At 45.0% G+C, this 21,146-nt stretch overlaps 1 protein-coding gene across 3 annotated transcripts; it reads right to left on the reverse strand.

Annotated features, from left to right (window-relative positions):
* Positions 1 to 1,598: 1,598 nt before the first annotated feature.
* Positions 1,599 to 19,351, reverse strand: chrna11 (cholinergic receptor, nicotinic, alpha 11). Of its 3 annotated transcripts, none has more exons than XM_086192447.1 (10): positions 19,236 to 19,351; positions 17,546 to 17,685; positions 16,882 to 16,926; positions 16,475 to 16,584; positions 16,238 to 16,317; positions 14,228 to 14,395; positions 13,941 to 14,135; positions 8,630 to 8,716; positions 6,907 to 7,016; positions 1,599 to 5,258 (listed from the first exon to the last, which is right to left on the reverse strand). In XM_086192447.1, the coding sequence occupies exons 1-10, from the start codon at positions 19,285 to 19,287 to the stop codon at positions 4,521 to 4,523; spliced, it is 1,725 nt and encodes a 574-aa protein (XP_086048573.1). In that variant the 5' UTR covers positions 19,288 to 19,351; the 3' UTR covers positions 1,599 to 4,520. The 3 variants fall into 3 exon arrangements, with proteins under 3 accessions (XP_086048573.1, XP_086048570.1, XP_086048572.1); XM_086192444.1 differs by having other exon boundaries at positions 16,475 to 16,582; positions 16,841 to 16,926; XM_086192446.1 differs by having other exon boundaries at positions 16,238 to 16,312; positions 16,841 to 16,926.
* Between the last annotated feature and the right edge of the window lie 1,795 nt (positions 19,352 to 21,146).

Genomic DNA, 21,146 nt, shown 5'->3' on the forward strand with positions numbered 1-21,146 from the left:
CTTGACAAACAATCACGAAAGCACATTTAACTCTGAGATGTTAGAATCTTAGCGTGACATTTAACCATAGATCTATCGCCAACCTTGACTTATTGGCTAAAAGTCCTGAGTTCTTCGGGGAGGGGGCACCTCGTGCCCACTTAACCTTGTGACCGTGACGGCCCGGCCTGATCAATCGGCGGTCAGTAAAGTGAGTGAACGTTAGTTGGCAGGATTAATCTACCCTAACAACACATCTGTTGGTAGGCTTGCAGGGAGGAGTAGGCATCAATCACTGTCTGGAGCATCTCTCTCTGTCTCTCCCACTGCTTCTCGTCAGCTGTATCGACCAGAGCTGTGGGCCCTTGGTAATTAAAAGACATTGATCGGCCCCAGCCGCAAGATGCCTGGATGCAATCATGCAGTGCAGCACACCGGGACCCTCAGAGAGCGCACATAGCGGGGTGTTTCTCAGTGCGTCCACATGCTTCATGTGTGGAATCTGTGTTGTGCAGATGTTGATGTGAATCAGCAAGCAGAGGTTGCGTGTTCCTTACGTAGATCATTTGTGGCTCTCTATGAGGTTCGGTTCTAGGGCTCGTTTGTATGTTGTCCACTAATGACATCTTTTTAGCTTACATATCAGCGCCGTCATGGAGCTGTGTGAGCGAATGTAGTAAGTTGAATCACCCATCTGTTAAAATACGTGCAGCCTGGGAGAACACTTTAGTAGGGTTCTCTCTTATTAAATGGGCATCAGGGGAGAAAATAACAACAGCACCTAATCGATTCTTCACATACACTGGCTCATCTTCCTCATGGACACACACACACACACACACACGGTCTTCTTTTATTCCATACGAGTGCACACAGTAAATCTAGAGGGTGCTAGATTGCTCACGCTGCACATTTTTCAACCTGAGGGAGAATGAGAGCCAGCCCGTCAGACAGGGAGCCTTGCCTGGGTTGAATAAGGACCACCACGCTACTATAAATACACCCCCTGACTCCTCCTCACTCAGTCTGACTGACACGCTGGCAGAGCGGCACGACGAAGGCCAAACACCACGCTCCACGTCATGACCATACGCCTCCCATTTGTGTTTATTTCTCTCTAATATGTATTTTCTGGTGTGTGATGTAGTGCGCTGGCCTTTCATTTGATGCCTGTGAATGAGTTACGCATGCTTGAGCCCCCCCCCCCATCTTCCTTGCTGCTGTCCCTCATAAATCCAATGAATTACCCCATGTGCCCCCTCTTTCCTCCATTAACCCTCCCCCTCGTCTTCTACCCATCTCATTCTCTACACCCCTCCTCTCTTCTTCTTTCTGAACGAGTGATCAATTAAGGCCCTGTCCAGCACTAACTGCGAGTCAGCATTCCCCCCCCCCCCCCCACATCCCCTCACTGTCATTTTTCTCTTCGTTTTTGAGTGTGGGGGCCAAAACCACTGTCAACACAGAAATAGGGAGGAGGGCAACAGTGGTAGAAAAAAAAGAGAGAGAATCCTTTATTTTCTGGATGAGAGAGGCTCTGTACAGATGTGAGGTGTCAGTATGTGCTAGAGGGACACCCCCAACCCACCCCCCACCCCACCCCCTTTCTGCCTGCCAGGACTTCAGAGAGAAAGAGAGAGGAGACAGGTGATGAAAAGAGGTATAAAGTGTCAGCTTACATGAGAAAAAGCCTGTACAACACTGCAGAGTCGGTGTAGGACAGGAACCTGTGACTTCACGTTTCCGTTTTTATGTAAAATGCAATTTTTCAGGGTTTTCTTGCAACACATGAAAAGATCCAAACCAACAAATAAGCTGATTTCCCATATTCTCAGCACAACCTAAGAAAATTACATCGCACACGACTGTGCAAAAGTCACACGATGTCATATTCCTTCATTAAGATGAACATGGTGATTCTCTTAGAACGTCAGGCAGCTGTAAAGACGTCAGAGAGCAGCAAATATAGAAATATAGTTCCTAACAAATGCATTTTCTCCTGCCTCTCCCACTCTCTTTTCTGAAATTACCAATCCAAAGAAAACATATTCGCAGCCTGTTGTGAACATTTTTGTCTTCATTAGACACAAATTGACGTATGGCCATGTGCCTCAGGCGGCCTGGGGAATTTTCAAAAGTGGCGAAAGATGAATTAGCACATCGTTGGTCTTGTTGTTTCCGTTTATTGACAGTGAGAAAAAAAAAATACAAAATCACACCACGATTTATTTTTTAAGGGATTATTGTACGACTGTTTCTTCATGAGCTCGTTTTATGTGTCAGCTGGCAGTTTGAATGTATGCTGAACAGTCAAAAGGGATGTATAGAATCGAACGTGTGGGAGGAGATTGGTTTAATTAAAAAAAAACATTTGTTTATGTGGCCTATATTTGTTGAGCGCATCTTTTAAGTGCTCAGCAACAGCAAACAAACATGGAAGTACATTTTCTGGCACATCAGTATGTACTCACACCGGAGGCTGGATCTGGCTGAGGAGCATTAGGAGAGGAGAAAGCCGTCGAGAACTTGGGGACGCGGCAATTACCTGCTCTGAGGTGTAGGATAACAGTCCTGAAAGCTTTCAGCTGAATTCCTTTAGCTTGAAGCCATTTTTCATGACTCCATCTACTCTTATAGTCTTGCACTGTGCATGAAATTGCAGCCTTAGTAATTCCTTCATTATCCGTTATACAAAATGTGCTCAAGCCAGCAGTACATTGGAACTTTGTAATTCTGTACTTTTGCGTGAATGTCTTTTTTTTTTCTCAGCTCGTTGCAATGTGTTTTGCGTGTTTAAAAAAAACACGCCGCTGATATTTAATGACGATATGCTGCACGTACAGTAGAGTTTTCCCTCTGGTTGGAGCACTCAGATGAATAGTGCTCTTTATAGATTCTGTTCTCAGACCAGCTTTTGATCAGAAATGTGATTTTTGTAACTTTTCCCATATTTAATTCAGTGCTTTTCTCTCTACGTGAGTGAGCAGCTAATTGACCCCATACATTTCCCCCCCCCCCCCAAAATTTACATTTCGCATACATTCAGACTGACCGGGGAGAAGAACAACATGGTAGCCCGACGCGCTGCACGTAGGATCATTGTTTAAATTACCTCAGTGCCAAACTGATTGAAGCTTTATTTAATTTTGTTGGTTTCTGTTTGCTGCACTTCTCCGGCTGAAGGTCGTAACTTAACCCACTGGAGTCAATTTCATGAAAATATAGTTCTATAAAAATCTCATTTCTTTTTGATGGATGTGAAATCACTTGAGAAGCTGTAAACCCCCGAAGGGATCTGACGGGAATTTGATGGGATGTTGCTTCTCCGTGTTAATTTGGGGTTGGGGGGGGGGGGGGGGGGGGGGTTGGCGGGGGTTGACTGATCTTTTCCCCTCCTCGTGCCTCTCAGGTTCCTATAAAGACCTTGACGTTCCATTTCGGGTTACTAAAATTTTAATATGAAATCCAGCGAGGTCTATTAGTACCTGCCAGATCCACTTAGGTAACTGCTCAGTGAGCTATTATTGGTTCAGGACTCCACTGTGGTGCAACCACTGGCCACTACGTTGGCGATGAGCGGTTAATTTAGCTTTCCGGTCTTGATAAGCGCCGCACGCTTTGCCCTCTACTGAGCAGCTTTTGATCTCTGCTGATTGTTGCAGATTGCCAATCGTCTCCAAAAGATAAGCCCTTGGTAATTTAAAGTGGTTTGCTAGCAGAGAGCGGACTTCATCTCTTAAAAGCTTATTTAGTCTTAAAGATTATCTGAAGTCTTTCAATTTGACGGTCATTAGATGGATGAGATTGAATAATAGATGAGATCCTCGTCGGTTCCTCTCTGCCGCAGCCTTCTTGATCTTCAGCCCGGGTCGTGTATCCCAGCACCGAGCCTCGTACTCCACCTACGTCTGCCAGCCGCCAGGGAAGGTCTTGTTCCTTCATGGCTTTTCTTTGTTTTCTGTTCTTGTAAAATGTCTTATTCCCCATCCATCACCACCCTCTCCTCCTCAGACCACTTTAAACGATGCAGTCTTTTCTCAACATGTGGGAGTGAAGGGCTGTCGTCCCTCCTTGAGAAAATAAACCGGCTGAACGTCTGTCCTATTTATTTGTCCCTGTCCATCTCTTTACCACTGTTTACTCTCGCAGTTGCTCTCTTGCTTTCAGGACTTTCTCACAGAAGTTGCTTTTTCTGTCTTTCCTTGAATCTCGGATTCAAGTCTTTCAATTAACTACAATCCGTTTAAACTCCTCACAGTTCTGATAAAGCACCCTGCTCACCCCAACGTCACTCCGTATCGCCTCTCTCATTTGTTTTCTTGTTTTATTTCAGTTACAAAACACGATGTATTGCAAAGTAAACCTTTTTTTTTTTCCCCCTACCCATTTGCCAGTTCCTCACAATCACAAATCACCCAGCCTACAGTTCATGGGAAATTGTGTTTCATTGGATCTGAGCCCACTCCATCCTTCATCCTTTAATTTAATTCCCCTCTTCCATACCTACACGCTTCTCTCATTCTTTCCCCCCCCCTGGTAGTTCAAACAAAGTCTTTGGAAATAGCATCCGCAAAGTTTGGAGCAGACATGAGAATAGAGATGGTGCATATGATATTGAAAACACTGAACGCCACCAAACACAGACGGTCAATGACGGCACCTGCAAATTTCCACTGGTCGGCCATGCTCTCTGACTCATCCTGCTCCCGGAAACGATCCGCCATGTAACGTACCTCCTCCAGTATAGCCTGAAGCTGGGGGTCCCCCATCCCTGTAGCCGAGCACCCTCCTATTCCTCCCAGTCCTCCTCCAAAGCCCCCACCACTGGAGACAGTGCTGGGACAGCCTACAGTGTCAATATTGGGGGTGGGAGGAGGTGGAGAACTGCAGAACTGTGATGGCAGGTGCGGAGGTGGGCTTCCTGCCACCCGAGGAGGGCCAGTAGAGATGTTATTCCTCTGGACAGACTCTGAGAGCATTGGAGGGTCCTCCATACTCTGGAAGCCCATGTAAAGAAGGTTCCCGTTGTTGTTGGCGCTGGATTGGACGTGCAGATGAGGGTGTCCAGCGTGAAGCGGCCCTGTTTGAAGAGGAGCAAGGTTCTGTGGGTGCAGCGGGTGAAGGGTGGGGTCCGGAGGGTTGGGGATACTCCCGCTTTGGGATCCCGAAGAGCAGCGTCGTAGGTGGGGGGCACACGGTGGCCGCTCTAGGTTGTCGTTCTCCCCGGGTCTCTTCATTCGCAAAAACCAGGCTACCCACTGAAGCAAGACAAGCTGAACCTGCAGGAAGGAAAGAAATGGGAAGATGAGAGTCGAGAAACATTTAGAGGACGTCAGGTCAAGAAAACATGGAAGCTGTGATCACTAAGAGCTGCCAGCCTTAGAAGGTGCATGAGCTCCATGATGGGTGTGACAAGTTGGTGCCTGAGACAAAAAAACAAAACCTTTAAAATGTCTTTTTCATGAGTGATAAGCCACCATGTCAAACTAAAGCATTAACTTTTCAGACTCTCACTCTGAAAAGTGAAGCCATAATCCTGCCTAATTTCTGATGGCCAGCAGGGGGCGGCCACCCCACCCCATACCCTCACACACCCCCTGAGGTGTTGAAGACTTCAGGAAAATGTCCCTGATTCTGATTCAATATATTACATCAGTAAACGTTCTCCCGATAGTTCAAGTCCTCTTCGCTACAGCATCGCGCTGGATTTGTAAAACACAGTCATATTTCATAAAATCAGCGGTAAACAGGACATGTGATTGGGCGTGGCTATTCAGTGATTGGCAAGTCACTACTGCTATGAACCGGATTGGCAGTTAATCTTAAAAAAAACAATCCCATCTATTGTTGCAAGAAATTAAGAACGTGACTCCACAAACCAGTGAAGGTTTTCATGCCGGCTTCATCATGTTGAGCAGTTTAAATTGATTATCAGGTCAATTTTCTCCTTCCTCTGAAAAACAACATGACAACAAACCCCTCTTGAACACCCACTGCACGTCCCCTGGAAGGACACGTCAGCCAAAGAACATCCACATGGGTATTTGGCATCAAATGTACAGTTAATATCCAGATGACCACTCAATTAGTCTTCATGGCGTGTGTTCCCCGGCCAGGTGATGGACCCTGATGCTGTTGTTTTTGTCCGGGCTTCAGCCAGGACCGATGCTGGCTGGATGCCCTCCCCTGAACCACATCAATTAGCTTGCTAATTGGCCATTGGACTGTCTGAACGGGCCATTCATCAACAGAATGTCCTTCCAGTGTGTCGATATACACGGCATCTGCACTTTCATGACATAAAGCTATTCATGCATCTATCTGTATAAAGCAGAACTTATTATCTTGTAATTTTTTTTCCCCTCTACAACAAAACAAAACAACAACAAAACAAAACAACAACCTAATAAATATCGCCTCCTGTGTAATGTAACAAAAATGTCCTTATTTGGCAAGAGAAGGTGTTAAGAGAGCCAGCTGATTTTTAAATTACACGCTGATGTTTCACACCGTTTGTCCACGTTTCATTTTTTTTTTGACGTTTCACTTAAGAGCAAAATGCATCTGCAAAAAAAAAAAAAAAAAGACTTGATGCATTTTTTAATACATATATAGTGTTAAACAGAAAGGAAAATAAGAAGCGAGAATGAGTCGAAAGGAATCCGCCCACATACCCAGAGTGCTTTGAAACACACTCCAGTTGGAGTCTGTGGCAAGGTATTTGATGAACACTCTGAGGCAGAATGACAGTGCCAGATGAGTCACAGCCGAGGAAGTCGATGAATAAAAAAGAAACTGGCAGAGGAGCGCAGGTTGCACCAATAGATGGGGAAAATGTCAGCGGGAATGACGAGGAGCGACACTAGTGATAGATTAATAACAGGCTTTCAGCAGCCATCTTTGTAATTATGAAGAGTTCAAGCTCACCCATTTGGGCATATTTCCTCCATCGGGATCGTGGTGATGATACTGCAGAACAACCACTGTGGCGATAACTGACATCCCAACGATGATCATTATACTGGCAAAGTACTGACCTGGGAGGCGTGAATAAAGCATGGAACATGATGATATTTCATTTTTATGTAATTATACTTGCGCTGTAATTCCTACTCGGCCCTTAAAAGAAGAAAAAACAGAGAGGAAAGATTAACGAGTCTCATAAAAACACTTTAATGTCACTCTTCCCTATCCTCCCAGCGCGTGTGCAAAAATACTCCATGTCTCTTTCTAGCACTGCCTGTGAGAAGAACTTATTTCACAAGATACTCAAGAATGACAGGACTTTGACACTCCTGTCTGTCTACCCCCCCCCCCCCCCCACACACACACACACACCTTCCCGGATATCTTCAAGCTGAACAGCGAGCTGCTTCTGAAACATCTGCCTACAAATGTGGCTGCTAAAGCCACCTCCCGGATTCAGCGTCAGGGTTGTTATTTTGAATTATTAAGATTAGGCTGAAAGCATCTCTCCGATGATTATGAAAATGAATCAAAATTCTGATGTTCCTTCTCCAGCAGCGTGTAGATCTATTTGCTGGCGATGGAAGGGAGTGCGTTGCGCGTGTGTGTGTGTGTGTGTGTGTGTGTGTGTGTGTGTGTGTGTGTGTGCGGATGTCCCCATGCCCAAATACTCATGCAACGATTAGAGAGAGCTTCTGTTGTATGCAAATAAGCAACCGTCATATACGCCTGGAAATATTTCCAAAAGTGTGAGAAATATGTGTGAATATTTCATCAGAGCCAGTGACACATTTCTTTTCCTATTTACAAGGGTGAAATATCCCTGAAAAGAATCCCTGGATCACTCAAAAGAAACCGCTCTGTTCTTCCGTCGGCCAAGATGAGTCCTGGGTACAACTTTGACGAAAATTCATCCAGATTTTAAACTGCCCCTCGATACCTCAGGGCCTTTTAGGTAACTGTGTAAATGCCAAAATGAAAATAATAGGGTACAGTCTTGAGAGCCCTTTGATCAATATTATATTGATATAAAAGGGAAAATAATGTTATAATAGCAGGAATAGGAGGATGCAAAAGAGAAAGAAACCAACTCAGAATCCTCTTAGAGGAAATATTGTTAAAAAAGAAGGTGTCTTGAGACTCAGAGCATCGTAGCAAGCTGCAAACTCAGACTGCACTTTAAAGCTGATCTGATCAATGGCACCAGAACCATCAGGCGGAATATTTACATATCAAGCAGACACACGGCAACATTAGCGTACATTTTAACTTGTGTGTCTGGACACCTGATGAATATTCACTCTGGTTTGGAGTCCTCTGGGCTCCTCTGGGCTCTCACGCTGGTATACGTTTGATTTCCTCACAAGCCAACTTGGGTTCAGATAATAAATCAGAGAGATTTAGATTTTTTTTTTTTCCACTGAGTTAGAGAACAAAACACGCTAAGTTTGAAGGCCATAAAAGCAAAGATGCTAAAAAGCTCCACAGTGCTGCGGGGAAGCTGCGGCGTCTGGGTCATAATTCTGTGTTGGCACAACTGAGACTTTCACACAAAGTCATTATCAACATTCTGAGTATAAAATGTTGATTAGTGCTGCTTATGCAATCCAATCAGTCTATTAATGAGTATATTGCTACTTAAATCACTCATAAAACACACACACACACACACACACGCACTTACCTATAAGAGGGACGGAGTCAGATGTAGCTGGCATGATCTCTGCCACCAGCAGCATGAAAACAGTCAGAGACAGCAGGACGGTGATGCCTGCAGACAGAGAGACGTCAGCATGCTACAAGCTACATTTAGTTAAAGGGCTCGTTCACCTGGAAGATTTAAATTCAGTCGTGATCTGACCTCCATTCTTATGGGAGGTCAGGTGAAGTTGGGGTTTTTTTTGTTTGTTTTTTTTAGTCCACAAAACATTTCAGACAAAAACACGGCATCGGTGACGTGTTTCTAATCAGCTTGGCTTGTCGAGGCTTCAGGACACTCGTGATGATCATGCTGGAGGCGTGTTGTGGTTTTATCATGTACTTGTTTACATGAATGTTGGAGACGACTGCAATGCCTTGTCCTGTGAAACTCAAACAGGTTTTTCTGTGGGCTTAAAAAACTTCTACCTCCTCCAATCACCGTCAGGGTGAGTAGGTCATGACTGAACTTGCTTCTTTTTTTTTTCAGTGAGCTACCACTTTAAGAGAAACTACTTTTCAACTAGCAGCACCATAATTGCAAGCAGTCTCTGGATGTATGAGCAACATGAAACTCAGTAGTGATTGGAGAGTAGGATCTGAGGGTCTAGGGTCTGAGGGACGAGTGTCTAGTGTCTGAGGGTCTAGTGTCTGAGGGTCTAGGGTCTGAGGGTTGAGTGTCTAGTGTCTGAGGGTCGAGTGTCTGAGTGTCTAGTGTCTGAGGGTCTAGGGTCTGAGGGTCGAGTGTCCGAGGGTCGAGTGTCTGAAGGTCTAGGGTCTGAGGGACTAGTGTCTGAGGTCTAGTGTCTGAGGGTCTAGTGTTCGAGGGTCTAGTGTCTGAGGGTCGAGTTTCTGAAGGTCTAGGGTCTGAGGGACTAGTGTCCGAGGGTCTAGTGTCTGAGGGTCTAGTGTCCGAGGGTCTAGTGTATGAGGGTCGAGTGTCTGAGGGTCTAGGGTCTGAGGGACGAGGGTCAAGTGTCTGAGGGACTAGGGTCTGAGGGACGAGGATCGAGTGTCTGAGGGTCAAGTGTCTGATGGTCTAGGGTCTGAGTGTCTGAGGGTCTAGTGTCTGAGGATCTAGGGTCTGATGGTCTAGTGTTTGAGGGTCTAGGGTCTGAGTGTCTGAGGGTCTAGTGTCTGAGTGTCTAGGGTCTAGGGACTGAGGGTCTAGTGTCTGAGTGTCTAGGGTCTAGTGTCTGAGGGTCTAGGGTCTAGGGTCTGAGGGTCTAGTGTCTTAGTGTCTAGGGTCTAGGGACTGAGGGTCTAGTGTCTTAGTGTCTAGGGTCTAGGGTCTGAGGGTCTAGTGCCTGAAATGACACTCTTGGGTAATCCTGGATCGTTTTGTTGAGTCAGACACCAATGATGACACGATGACAATTTGGTCACTGCACTGACTGACGAGTCGGGAGGTTTTGTGACATCCCACTGACCCCCATGGCCTCTCAAAACCCTGCACAAGCCCACAAGCTGAATCCTCAAACTCCAGATGAGATGGGGTTCGATTTATGCACAAGAGCAGCTAACGCTCATACAGTGAATTACTTTTTTTGACATTCTGCACCACTGCAGCAGAAAGCACCTCCGCACAGCAGGCGGACATTTTTTAACCTGTCAGAACTGCATCTAGGTACATGTGTGAAAACACCCCTCACACACACACACACACACACACACACACACACACACACACACACACACACACACACACACACACACACACACACACACACTCCTGCTCTTTGGCTCCATCTTCATTCAGCCACCTCCGCTTCTATCTCATTCCTGACGAATTAAACGAGTGCTTTGCTGGCATAACTGCAAAAAGCATTCATTAAACTATTAGATGGAGAAATAAAAAAAGAGAATGCCCTGTAAGGATATTGGGAGAGCTCATGTTATGATTCCACACTTAGCGCGCACGTCTCACCCCGAGGACCCCCTCACTTGATCCCCGCGCCTCCTACATCAAAACTAGTGACAGGATTTTCCTGGAAGGCAGTGTGTAAGCTCTTCCTTCCTAATCAATTCACTAGCCTTAATTACATCAATAGGTTAATTGGCCGTGTGTGTAAGGCTTAGCTTCTTTTCTTTTTTATTTGTTGGGAAAATGCAACGTAATGCATCCTGCATCAAGGTTAGGGATGCGCTTCCTGTCCCCGCTTCCTGTCTGGCTGATCCGTTTTGTCAGACATGAGTCATCTTAATTAGTCTGTGACATCTGAATATTGGGCTGCGGTTTTTGAGGGGTTTTTTTTTTACGCTGATGATCAGTTCATTGATTGTTTTGGTCGATGAAATGTCAGAGTAAAATTACCATCGTTATTTCACAAAGCTTACGTTGACATTGTTGTCTAACCAAGACTCGTCATTAATCTTGTCATAATTAATATTCCAGCAACACTTTCGTGTAACTCTCCTATTGAGCATTTAAGAACTAGAACATTTGACAATAACACTGGAACACACGAAGCAACAAAGTGTAGAAGGACATTTGGTTTGCATCAGTTACAACTTCAAAACTATAAATAGCTGTTGTTGCACCGACCAAATTACTACAGTTACTCCAAATTACTTCCACACAAGTGAACATCAAAACTTCCTGTAGTTTAGTTGGACATTATTTTTTATGTCGTAATAAAGCTTCAAGTCGGGAAAATTCCAACGCGCAGCAATAAAAAAGCAAGAGTTGAAACAGATAAATTCAATTAAACCACCTTTTGCTAAATCGGCTGATTTTTTTTCTTCATGTTATTAAACTATTTTGAGCGTGAGAAAATACCAGAGAGCTGGAAACTAAAAGTACAGATTCAGCATCATTTGTGATTTCCTTTTTATTAGTACTGAAGAAGGGCAAAGGAAGGTTTGGCCAGCAGCCAGGAGGAGTTATAATTACTGATGAACAGATTAACAACTGTATTAATGATTAAGTCACGAATGTCCGACACATCTGTGCTTCTGGAACCCTCATGAACCCTTTCTTCTAATTTCTCTACTCATTTCTTAGAAAAATCGCTAAATATTAAAGCGACGGTGGGTATTTGGTTTCACTTGCTCACAAAACGCGCTGTTACGACTCACTTTGGACCGAAGCGCCTGAACGATGATGTAATATTTTGGGAGTTTTATTCATTTTCTCCGGACCAACTAATCCGCTGAGACAAAGCGCAGCCTGTTGTCTGCAGTCCGTGTTGTCGTCATGAGCATCTTTCATCTTGTGCGCCCAGTAGTTCGAAGCAGATATTAAACTGTCTTTTCGGCTGCTGTTTGATCGCACCACTGTCTCTCCTTTCTTTTTTCCAGGCCCCTCTTTCTTCTTCCTTGCAACCCCAACCCCCCCACCCCCCCACCCCAATCCTGCTGTCATTCTCTCATCCTTCTTTCTCTTCTCAGGTCTGTGCTTCATTTTCAGTGCCTTCCTCCACCGACCCATCTCTGTTCCTCCTCCCCGCATTTCTCACCTTTCTATTTCATTTGGTAATCCCTCTCCCTTCGCCCTTTTTTTTCTCCACATCTTTCCTCACATAGCGCCACTTCTTTCTTTCCCCTTCTCTATGTCTATAAATCTATGCTGAAGATTCAGTTTGTTGGGGGTTTCAAGCATTAAATTACTCACAACGGGGTAGAGATTAGATTTGCTAATGCGCTCCTGGTGGCTGGGTTGGATGTTGAGGGAGTGACGTTTTCAATTTAGAATTCTTTGCTGATGTAAAAGCATCAACATGAACCCATTTCACAGGCGCCTCTCTTTTTTTTTCTTTTTTTTTTTTACAGCACACGTGGACGTTTGCTGTTGACTCCTCTTTTTTGGAGTACGTTTTAACAGAATACATTGTTTACTCTTGAAGATGCCCTGCAGAGATTTGATCTGAGGTTGCACACATGCACCCACACAAGCCTCCAGTGAAGCAAAAACACTCTTCTGCAAATGTTTATTTTATGATCTACAACAGCAACGCACAAAGGAAGAAAACCGTGTCGGTTCTTCTGAAGAATTATTCTAAAATCTCTTTTTGTAGCTACTAACTGGGGAGGTGACAGAGGTAGCTGGTAGCGACTTTAAAAATGCCACTTCCTGTTAGTTGCTTCCTGGATAGCTCTGATAAACTACTGCAATCTGATAGTTGTGTCACTTGCAGTTTGTTGGACTTGATTTTCAGATCGTTGCCAAGGTTATAGTTGGACGTTATCCTGCCTGACACCATAATGTCTGATATTTGTCTTTATCAGATGTCTTGACAGTTTATTTGTCCAGCAGCTGTCACGGGCAGACATAGAATTTCAAAAGGGATCATAAAAATAAAAGTAGAAAGCACTCAGAGAGGGCGAGCCTTCGCCAAGGAGGCTACGTGGGTCCAGAACATGATCGTCAAAACCTGCTCGTAAGTTTTCTTCCCCATCTACTAAAAACAGGTCGCCTGGATCACCAGTGCAGAACATAAAGAACGCACCACCGTACCATCTCCTGGAGAATACGTGTCCCTCTAACTGATTAATTAAAATACAAAGTATCAATTAATTTAAGCGAAATATTAATGCTCATATTTATGGATTTTCATGGGGAAAAAAATCTAAATATTTTTCGGACTCTGAAATGTTCTGTTTTCTTTCCTGTTAATGGCCTAGAACAGTTGACACTTGACTCACATCAAGAGGGTTCTGGGTTCGAGCCCCGGCATCTTTCTGTGTCTGCATGTTCTCCCTGTTCCTGTGTGGGTTCTCTCTGGTTCTCCAGCTTCCTCCCACAGTCCAAAGACATCAAGAGAGGACGAGGCTGATTGATACTCTAAATTGACTGTAGGTGTGACTGTGAGTGTGAATGGTTGTCTGTCTCTATGTGTTGGCCCTGTGATGGACTGGTGACCTGTCCAGGGTGAACCCTGCCTGCCCAAAGGCTGCTGGGATAGGCTCCAGCCCCCGCCCCCCCACCCGCTACCCTTAGCAGGATAAAAGGTAGAAAATGGATGGATAATGATACTGTTTTATAGACGGGGGGGGGGGGGGGGTCAACACTGGTCCCTGTGACACTGACCTGAAACTGTCCTGTGGCCCCACCTCCAAAAGTAAAATTTACTATGAAGAAAATAAAAAAAATGGCTGATTCTTCTTGTAAAAGTGCTGATGTGAAAGGCGGAAAAAAATGTTGGCTCAACAGTCCTGATGCTGAAATAAATAATGTCACTGAAATACTAATCATGGTGTTTAGTTTTTGTGCAGGATAACTAACTGTAACTGAAGTGAGTCACAGGATTGATCTATAGGGACCCCCCCCCCCCACCCCCCGTTTTTGACCCACTCACCCAGCGAGATCTTTTCTCCAGAGTCAGCCGGCAGCACAAAGATCAGCAGGGTCATGGACGACAGCAGCATACAGGGGATGAGTAGGTTCAGGGCATAGAAGAGCGTCCGCCGACGTATTGTCACAATGAAGGTCACGTCTGGGTAGGGCTCCTTACAGCAGTCGTAGAAAGCTTCGTTTCTACTGCCAGGAACTCCTGAGAAGACGAGAGCAGGGCAGACGTTGCCAGATGGAAGCTGTCGGAGAGAGAGTAAGACTCCCAGGTGCATGTTCCTGATGACAGCTCACCTATCAGGTCCCACTCTCCATTGGGCATGTAGCCTGAGATGTCGGCGTCGTTCATCTGGAGGTCCAGCAGCCAGCCGTCGTACGTCCAGGAACCAAACTTTAGCTCACACTTCTGGATGTCAAAGGGAAACCAGCGAACATCCACATTGCATGTACTCATGAAGATTCCTGGGAGGAAGACGAGGAGGAGGAGAAGAGAATATTAACCAACATTAACCCCTGCAGCTCCCTGCGTGTGTGTGAAAGCTGCCTGTGCAGAAAGCCTGACCAAGAGAATTAATCAAATCAACCTGCCCTTAAGACTCTACTACTTTACTTTTTAATATTTAAAAAAAATGATGTAGAAAGTGCTGCAATAGAGCAAATGTAGAGTGAAGAGGACTGGAAGCAAATACACTGAAGAAAAGCTGGCAGTGTCTACTAGTATTTTCAGATATTCTGCCAACAGTTACAGTCTGCACACACAGCTGTTGGCCAACCCTCAGCGTGCACAGTGCCCCAATCAGGTTAACACGTTTGTGATGCTGAATAAATGCCCTTTAACACGCATTTGCATACGCACACGGGCACATAAAATGATGAAGACACACTGGTGCCCCCCTCCCCCTCCCCCTCCCCCAGCTAGAAGGAATCATAATAATTCATGGAGAGGTCACTGGCAGTCTCTGGCAGTCTCTGGCACTTTACTGAAATGAACACATCAAGACTCTCAAATTAATTAATTATGGGCCGACAAGAGTGAATATCAGCCTTCAGAGTGGAATGGAGGGGTTTGCACAAATGACACCAATTTAGGTAGAAGCCATAAATGTTCTTTTATACATTCGCTGCTCTTTAAAATGAAGTTACAAGTTCCTGAAAGGGGGTTGCCTTTTCTTCATGGGGTCTGAGGTCCTCCCATTATGGAGTCCCAAAGCACTAAACCTCTAAATTACCCTGATTAGCATGGAGTTGTTCTGGCTACCTCCGCCGCTCTACGATTCATGCGGAGTATTTCTGTAACCTGCCTCTCACTGATATCTAGTAACCTCGAGGCAACCTGGATTTTTCTGCAGTGTAAAACAACCTCTTATCACAGTGCAGCTCCTAAAATAAAATTCAGAATTTTTTTTTTTTACAAGATGCTATCACAAATCCTAGAATTTGGCTATTATGTGTAAGTGGCACCAGACGTCTTCTTAAAGCTGGTATACTTTGGTATGTCATTAAATCAACAACAACAACAACAACAACAACAACCTTACAGCTTCAGCTCCGCAGGGGTGTTAAGAAACTAAAAAGATTCACACACTGATCCTCAACCTTTGAATTATCCACCTGGTGTCAAGCTCCATGCCTACCACCTACAGCCCTGTCGCCTTTTATTCACTAACTGTAGCTGCATGAAAAGACCTGTGGAGCAGCAATGAGGCCGATACAGCCAGCGCTTCAAGACAAAACAAAACAACAACAAAAAGAAAAGAAACTGCTTGGTGCTTTCTTGTGTTTTCCAGTATTTTCATCATCCATGTTACCAAACCTGCCTGATTCTCAGTGTACCAAACCCCCCTCTAACAGGCTCTGATCCTGGATTTACCATCAGGTTATTAAACAACACACTAACTGAACAAATAAGATTGTGTTTCTCGCAACTTTTACTTCAGGGATAAAGCTGTCTCAGCGGATAAAGACAAAGATGTAGAAAGACATGAAGGAATACAAGATAAAGACCTGTGAAAGCCCAGGGGAGCCATTACTTATACAGGCTTGCACTGGTCTTGCGTTTGGGTTAAGACAGGAGACGGAAGAAAGGAGCGTCTCCTATTTATAGGTGTTACTCCCAGTGATGGGAATCTGTAACCAGGGATGCTGATTTATGCCAATAAAATATTAATGTTGACTGAACAAACAGGGGAGACATGCAGAGATTGCAGAACGAGATGCTGCCGCTGCACCTCTGGGAGATGATAGAAAAAGGAGAAAAAAAGAGGGATGAGTGAAAGCATGAATGGAGATGAGTGAGTGACCCACCTGGAGGGAGATATTCAGCATAGCCACTGGAGTTGACCAGAACATTCGTCTTGAAGGTGGAGTCGAAGTCGTCATCTGCACTGAGGGATGACGCGAGAGGAAAAGGAGGGACATGAAACAATTTTGTTGAGGTGGAACGTGTGTGTTTATGAGTGTGTGTGTGTGTGTGTGTGTGTGTGTGTGTGTGTGTGTGTGTGTGTGTGTGTGAGTGTAAGCAAGCATGTAAGCGTGTTGTACCTGTTGTAGAGGAGGATATCTGGTGTCCAGATCTGGTCAGTAGTGAAGCGGAGGTTTTTAACTCCAGGATGTTCACTCTGGTTCCACTGGAGATAATGGTCGAACCAACTCTTAAACACACACACACACACACACACACGCACACACAAACAGATACAGTCTGTCTCCTCCTGCAGGCGCGTTATCTCCAAAACACACGCTGCTGCGGGGTCTGGAGCATGACAACTCATCATCAAAGTAAAGTATAACTCCTGTGTATCTCTCAGGTGTCGAAACGAAGCTCCACTTCTAACATGAGATTCAATCATGGGACAAGAATTGAATATGAAACCATGTACACTAGTTCACTTAAAACATTCAAATCACCTCCAAATTATTATCTCACCAAACCCTCCAGGAGTCCTTACCATCCGCAGCCACATGTTAGTGGTCAGCACCTGGTTCTTCTCATCCTGCGAAACATTTTAGACATTTTTAACTCAGTCTTTCACAGAGAAGCCAAGATTAGGATACATAAAAACTGTACTTTCCCCTGCAGACAACATTTGCTGTGACTAACATATCCTACCAGTCTGGCATGAACACACACAACACCAAAATTTAATTTCCAGATTTATCAATCAATCATCGAAACAAAAGTAAACCCCGAATGTGCACAGAAGAGGGGAAAAGCTCATCCAGTACATCATCAGATGTCTGGTGATGCCTGATTTTCTCTGCGCAATTATCATGCATGGCCAAAAATAATTAGGATCACAATTGGGATATCTTGATGATGATAATGATATTACTGCTACAGGACAAATTCATCTTTAAACTTGACACTGTTTTGTCTTTTTTTTGTTGCCGTTGTAAAATCGATCAACGTGTTTGTAGTGAGCAGCGTGGAGGAGAAGAACAATGCAAAGGGGTTTGTGTCACCGAGAGAGGAAGAAGATCAGTTTAACAAATGACAAGAAAAGGGTTGTTTTTCTTTCTATCGGCTACACCGTAACTGCCCTTCTGCTACTTCACAACAGTATCAGGACGACCGGTGTATTCAACGTCAACGCGAGTGCGAAAATCACCCACCACATCCATGATCTGAACCAGGCTGAGGGAGAAGGTGACGGTGAGGGTGTGCGAGTCGTTGCCAACGGGCCGCTCCATCCGGTTGTAGTCCTTCAGGAGGTTCTTCAGCAGGTTCCTCTGGTGAGGACCCTGCATGGACACTGGACCGGCAGATGATTACAAGAGACATTTAGATTCAGAAGAAAAAGAAGAGGGGGGAAAAAAGAAGCAGAGTCCAATTCTGCATGGGTTAATGTTTGGTCCACCTCTAAAGCGAGAAGGTGACTTTGGAATGGAGAGCAGAGGAGGATGCTAAAGAGAAAATCACATATTTGTCCTGCAGGAACTGGAGAAGGTCAACAAGAAATGAGAGAGAAAACAGAAATATTGGAGAAATCTGTATTAACTTCTAGGGGTTTTTTGTTGTTTTTTTTTTTTTTTTTGGTCCTGCATTTTGAATTTTATGGTTCAGGCTTTGAAGTGAAGGTTCCTCCTGCACGCTGGCACACATGGACTGAGGTAACAGGTTCACCGGAGGGAGATAAGCATCCCTTTAATTTAATAAAGTCAGTTTTATCTGCAAGCGTACGGTTTAGGCTTTGCTGATCAAACACGGAGGGAAGGTCTGGCTCCTCTATTAGACGAAAAGGTTGAACATTAGAGCAACATTATGCAGCATTTTTCACTTAAAAATGGTGATGGGGAGAACAGTGACTGATATAAACAAGAAAGAGAATGTAATTAGTGAGAAACCTTATCGGGGAATAATTGGCACTAATGAATGTATAATTAGGTTAGTTTGAAATGCTCTGAGCTGATAGAACAAACTGAATGGATGTAGAGGTGTGACAATGAAGCGCTGGGGCTCATTAGGCTGCAGTTCATTTTTAACATGCTTTCCTACCTCTTGTCCTTTGTAGATAATCGGAGTCTACTTTACTATTCTCTCTCTGCAACTTTTCCTCTTGATGTGCTGTACTTTTTTTAATGTAAAGCCTGCACTTGAAAACAAAAAAAACAAGCCGAGCCGAGCATTGCGCTGTCGGCTGTAAGTTCCCCAGTCTCTCTCTCTCTCTTCTCTCTCTCTCTCTCTCTCTCCCTCCCTCTTTCTCCCTCTCTCTCTCTCTCTCTCTCTCTCTCTCTCTCTCTCTCTCTCTCTAGCTCTGTCATCCGCTGTCAGCTTCCACATTCAGCTGCGACTTGTGCTGCTCCGAGCCCCCGACAGCTCAGCTGCAGCAACACGTCCACAACACATCAGGGAGGCGAGATGGAAGCGCTGATCTATATATGCAATTCAATTGATCTGTGACCTCTTTTTCTGTGTGTTCAGATCCCCTGACATGCGCAGGGATTTGGACAGGAAGACGCTCGTGGAATGAATGAAAGGAGTAGCAATGAAATGTTATGTCTGCTGCATCAAATGTCATCCGCCTCTCCGCACAGCCGCTTCCAAACATCTCATGCAGAGGAATTTAACTCATAAAATAAGATTTCCGAAAAATGTGGTGAGCAAACAGGTGCATCGCATTCTTACTTTTCTACTCCAGGAGTCTTTATTTTTGTACTTATTATGCTGCATACTTCACAAATCAAAAGAAGAAGGGGGGGGGGGAAATCACACTTTGTGGTTTAAGTGCAGCTGCAGCGTTCTGAATCTTAAAGATAAGAAGAAGAAAAAACCAAAATGAAATAAGACAGCGGGCAAGCTCACCGTGGATCAAAGCGGAGAATCCAGAGAGGAGCAAAGCCATCGAGTGCCACATCCTGGTGTAGAAGGAGCAGGAGAGGAGAGGAGGAGAAGCTCTGGCTGATGGAGGAGGAGGAGGAGGAGGAGGAGGAGGAGGGGTGGGGGGGATTTGGAAAGGAGAGGAAAGGAGAGGGAGGACAGACTCAGGAAGCTACTGGAAATCCCCCGGTCTGCATCCACTCAGCATCAGTGGGAAGGAGCGTGTGCTGGAAGAGAGAGAGAGGTGAGGAAGAGGAGGAGATGGTGGCTTTGCTCGCTCTCTCTCTCTCTCTCTCTCTCTCTCTCTCTCTCTCTCTCTCTCTCTCTCTGGCTCTTGGGGAGGTGGGACTATAATGGAGAGCATTAGATTTAAAAAAAAAAATGTCAGTGACTGAGGGGCTGAACGGGTGGAGGATCGAGCAGGAGGTGGAGGAAGGAGAGTTTCTAATTGGTCCATCGCCATGGGTTGACCTTATTAAACACAACAGAGACCGATGATGCTCACAGTTTAAAAAGATGTGCGGTGTAATGGAGAATTAAGTGAAGAAGGTCAAGTGTGGATAAGAAAAAGGTCGTAAAATAGGTGCCGGGAAGAAAAATTACTGCTATATCTTCCTTAAAAGATGTCGCTCCTCTTTCACGTGTGTGAAGAAAAACTATGAAAGATGAATTATTCCTTTCAGTGTGTGTGTGTGTGTGTGTGTGTGTGTGTGTGTGTATGTGTGAGTATATGTGTGTGTGTGTGTGTGTGTGTGTGTGTGTGTGTGTGTGTGTGTGAGTATGTGCGTGTGTGTGTGTGCGTGTGAGTGTGTGTTTGTTTTTTGGCTGGATAATAATTGTGCCGTGCAACATATATGCCAGCCAGTTACACATGTGATAGCCAGCCCTCCCTCCACAATATTTATGGTCAGGCACGGCTGGATTGTGCGCCTGCGTGTCTGCGTGTGTGTGTGTGTGTGTGTGTGTGTGTGTGTGTGTGTGTGTGTGTGTGTGTACTAGTGCTTCCCCCAGTCAGTCAGTGGGTGGGTAGGTAGGGGGCTGTGTGTGTGTTTGGGGGGGGGGGGGGCTCTGAATCAGTCGGGCAGATGGACTCCAGTTTAATTGAGAAAGTGCTAGGCTCTGCAGGAGGGCAACAGGAATGTGCATACTTAAACTCTACTTCTCATTTGTCCTCACGAAGTGCTGATGCAAGGGCAGAGGAAACCAAAAGACTGAGAGAGAGAGAGAGAGAGAGAGAGAGAGAGAGAGAGAGAGAGAGAGAGGACGGGAGGAGGGAGGAGGGAGGAGGGGCGAGCAAGAGAGGAGGAAGAAAGTGTTGGACTGTATAATAGATCACCCTCTTACACCGACTGCCCTTCAGAATTACCCCTCTGCTCGGCGGTCCCGAGCTCCACACTCATGCTCGGCTGCACATCGAGGGATAGTGAGTGCTCCTCAGAGGCCATAAGAAGGATGGATGAAGAGAGGAAGACCAGAGCACAGGGGAAGCATCCTGTTGCTGCTGCTTCATTTTTGCTGCTAAAATGTATCTAAAATTAGTTCTCTCAGTGCTTATGGGTTGAAAAAAACCCTCATTGCACCAAGCACCACCATTGTGATACAGTGCCAAAAAACTACATTCATTATGCTTCATAAAAATAGCAATTGGAGGCGCTGAGGCGTGGGTGACACCTGGTGGTTAGTTTTATAACTACAATGAGCTCCCAGTGAGGGTTTGTTTTTGTTTTTGTTTTGTTTTTTTGGGAGGTGGGTGGTTAATTCATGAGAATTAAACAGAGCTAAATGAGGCATTGCTATGAAGGCTAATTTAGAGACAATCAGAGCAGATGAATGACAACAGCGAAGGATTACGGCTGATTACGGGCATCATGTGGACAATAACATGCTGCTAATGTT

The sequence above is a fragment of the Aulostomus chinensis genome, chromosome 22 (genome assembly GCF_037954235.1).
Source record: "Aulostomus chinensis isolate RoL2024-O1b breed Wild chromosome 22, RoL_Achi_v1.0, whole genome shotgun sequence".
Lineage (NCBI taxonomy): Eukaryota > Metazoa > Chordata > Actinopteri > Syngnathiformes > Aulostomidae > Aulostomus > Aulostomus chinensis.

What these genes read in the sequence shown, in the direction of transcription:
- chrna11 (XM_086192444.1), bottom strand. Translation starts at nt 19,287, where the DNA reads ATGTGGCACTCGATGGCTTTGCTCCTCTCTGGATTCTCCGCTTTGATC. An exon ending in ATTCTCCGCTTTGATCCACG is followed by an intron (nt 17,686 to 19,235) that starts GTGAGCTTGCCC and finishes CTGCCGGTCCAG; the next exon opens with TGTCCATGCAGGGTCCTCAC. An exon ending in TGCTGAATATCTCCCTCCAG is followed by an intron (nt 14,396 to 16,237) that starts GTGGGTCACTCA and finishes TCTTCCTCCCAG; the next exon opens with GAATCTTCATGAGTACATGC.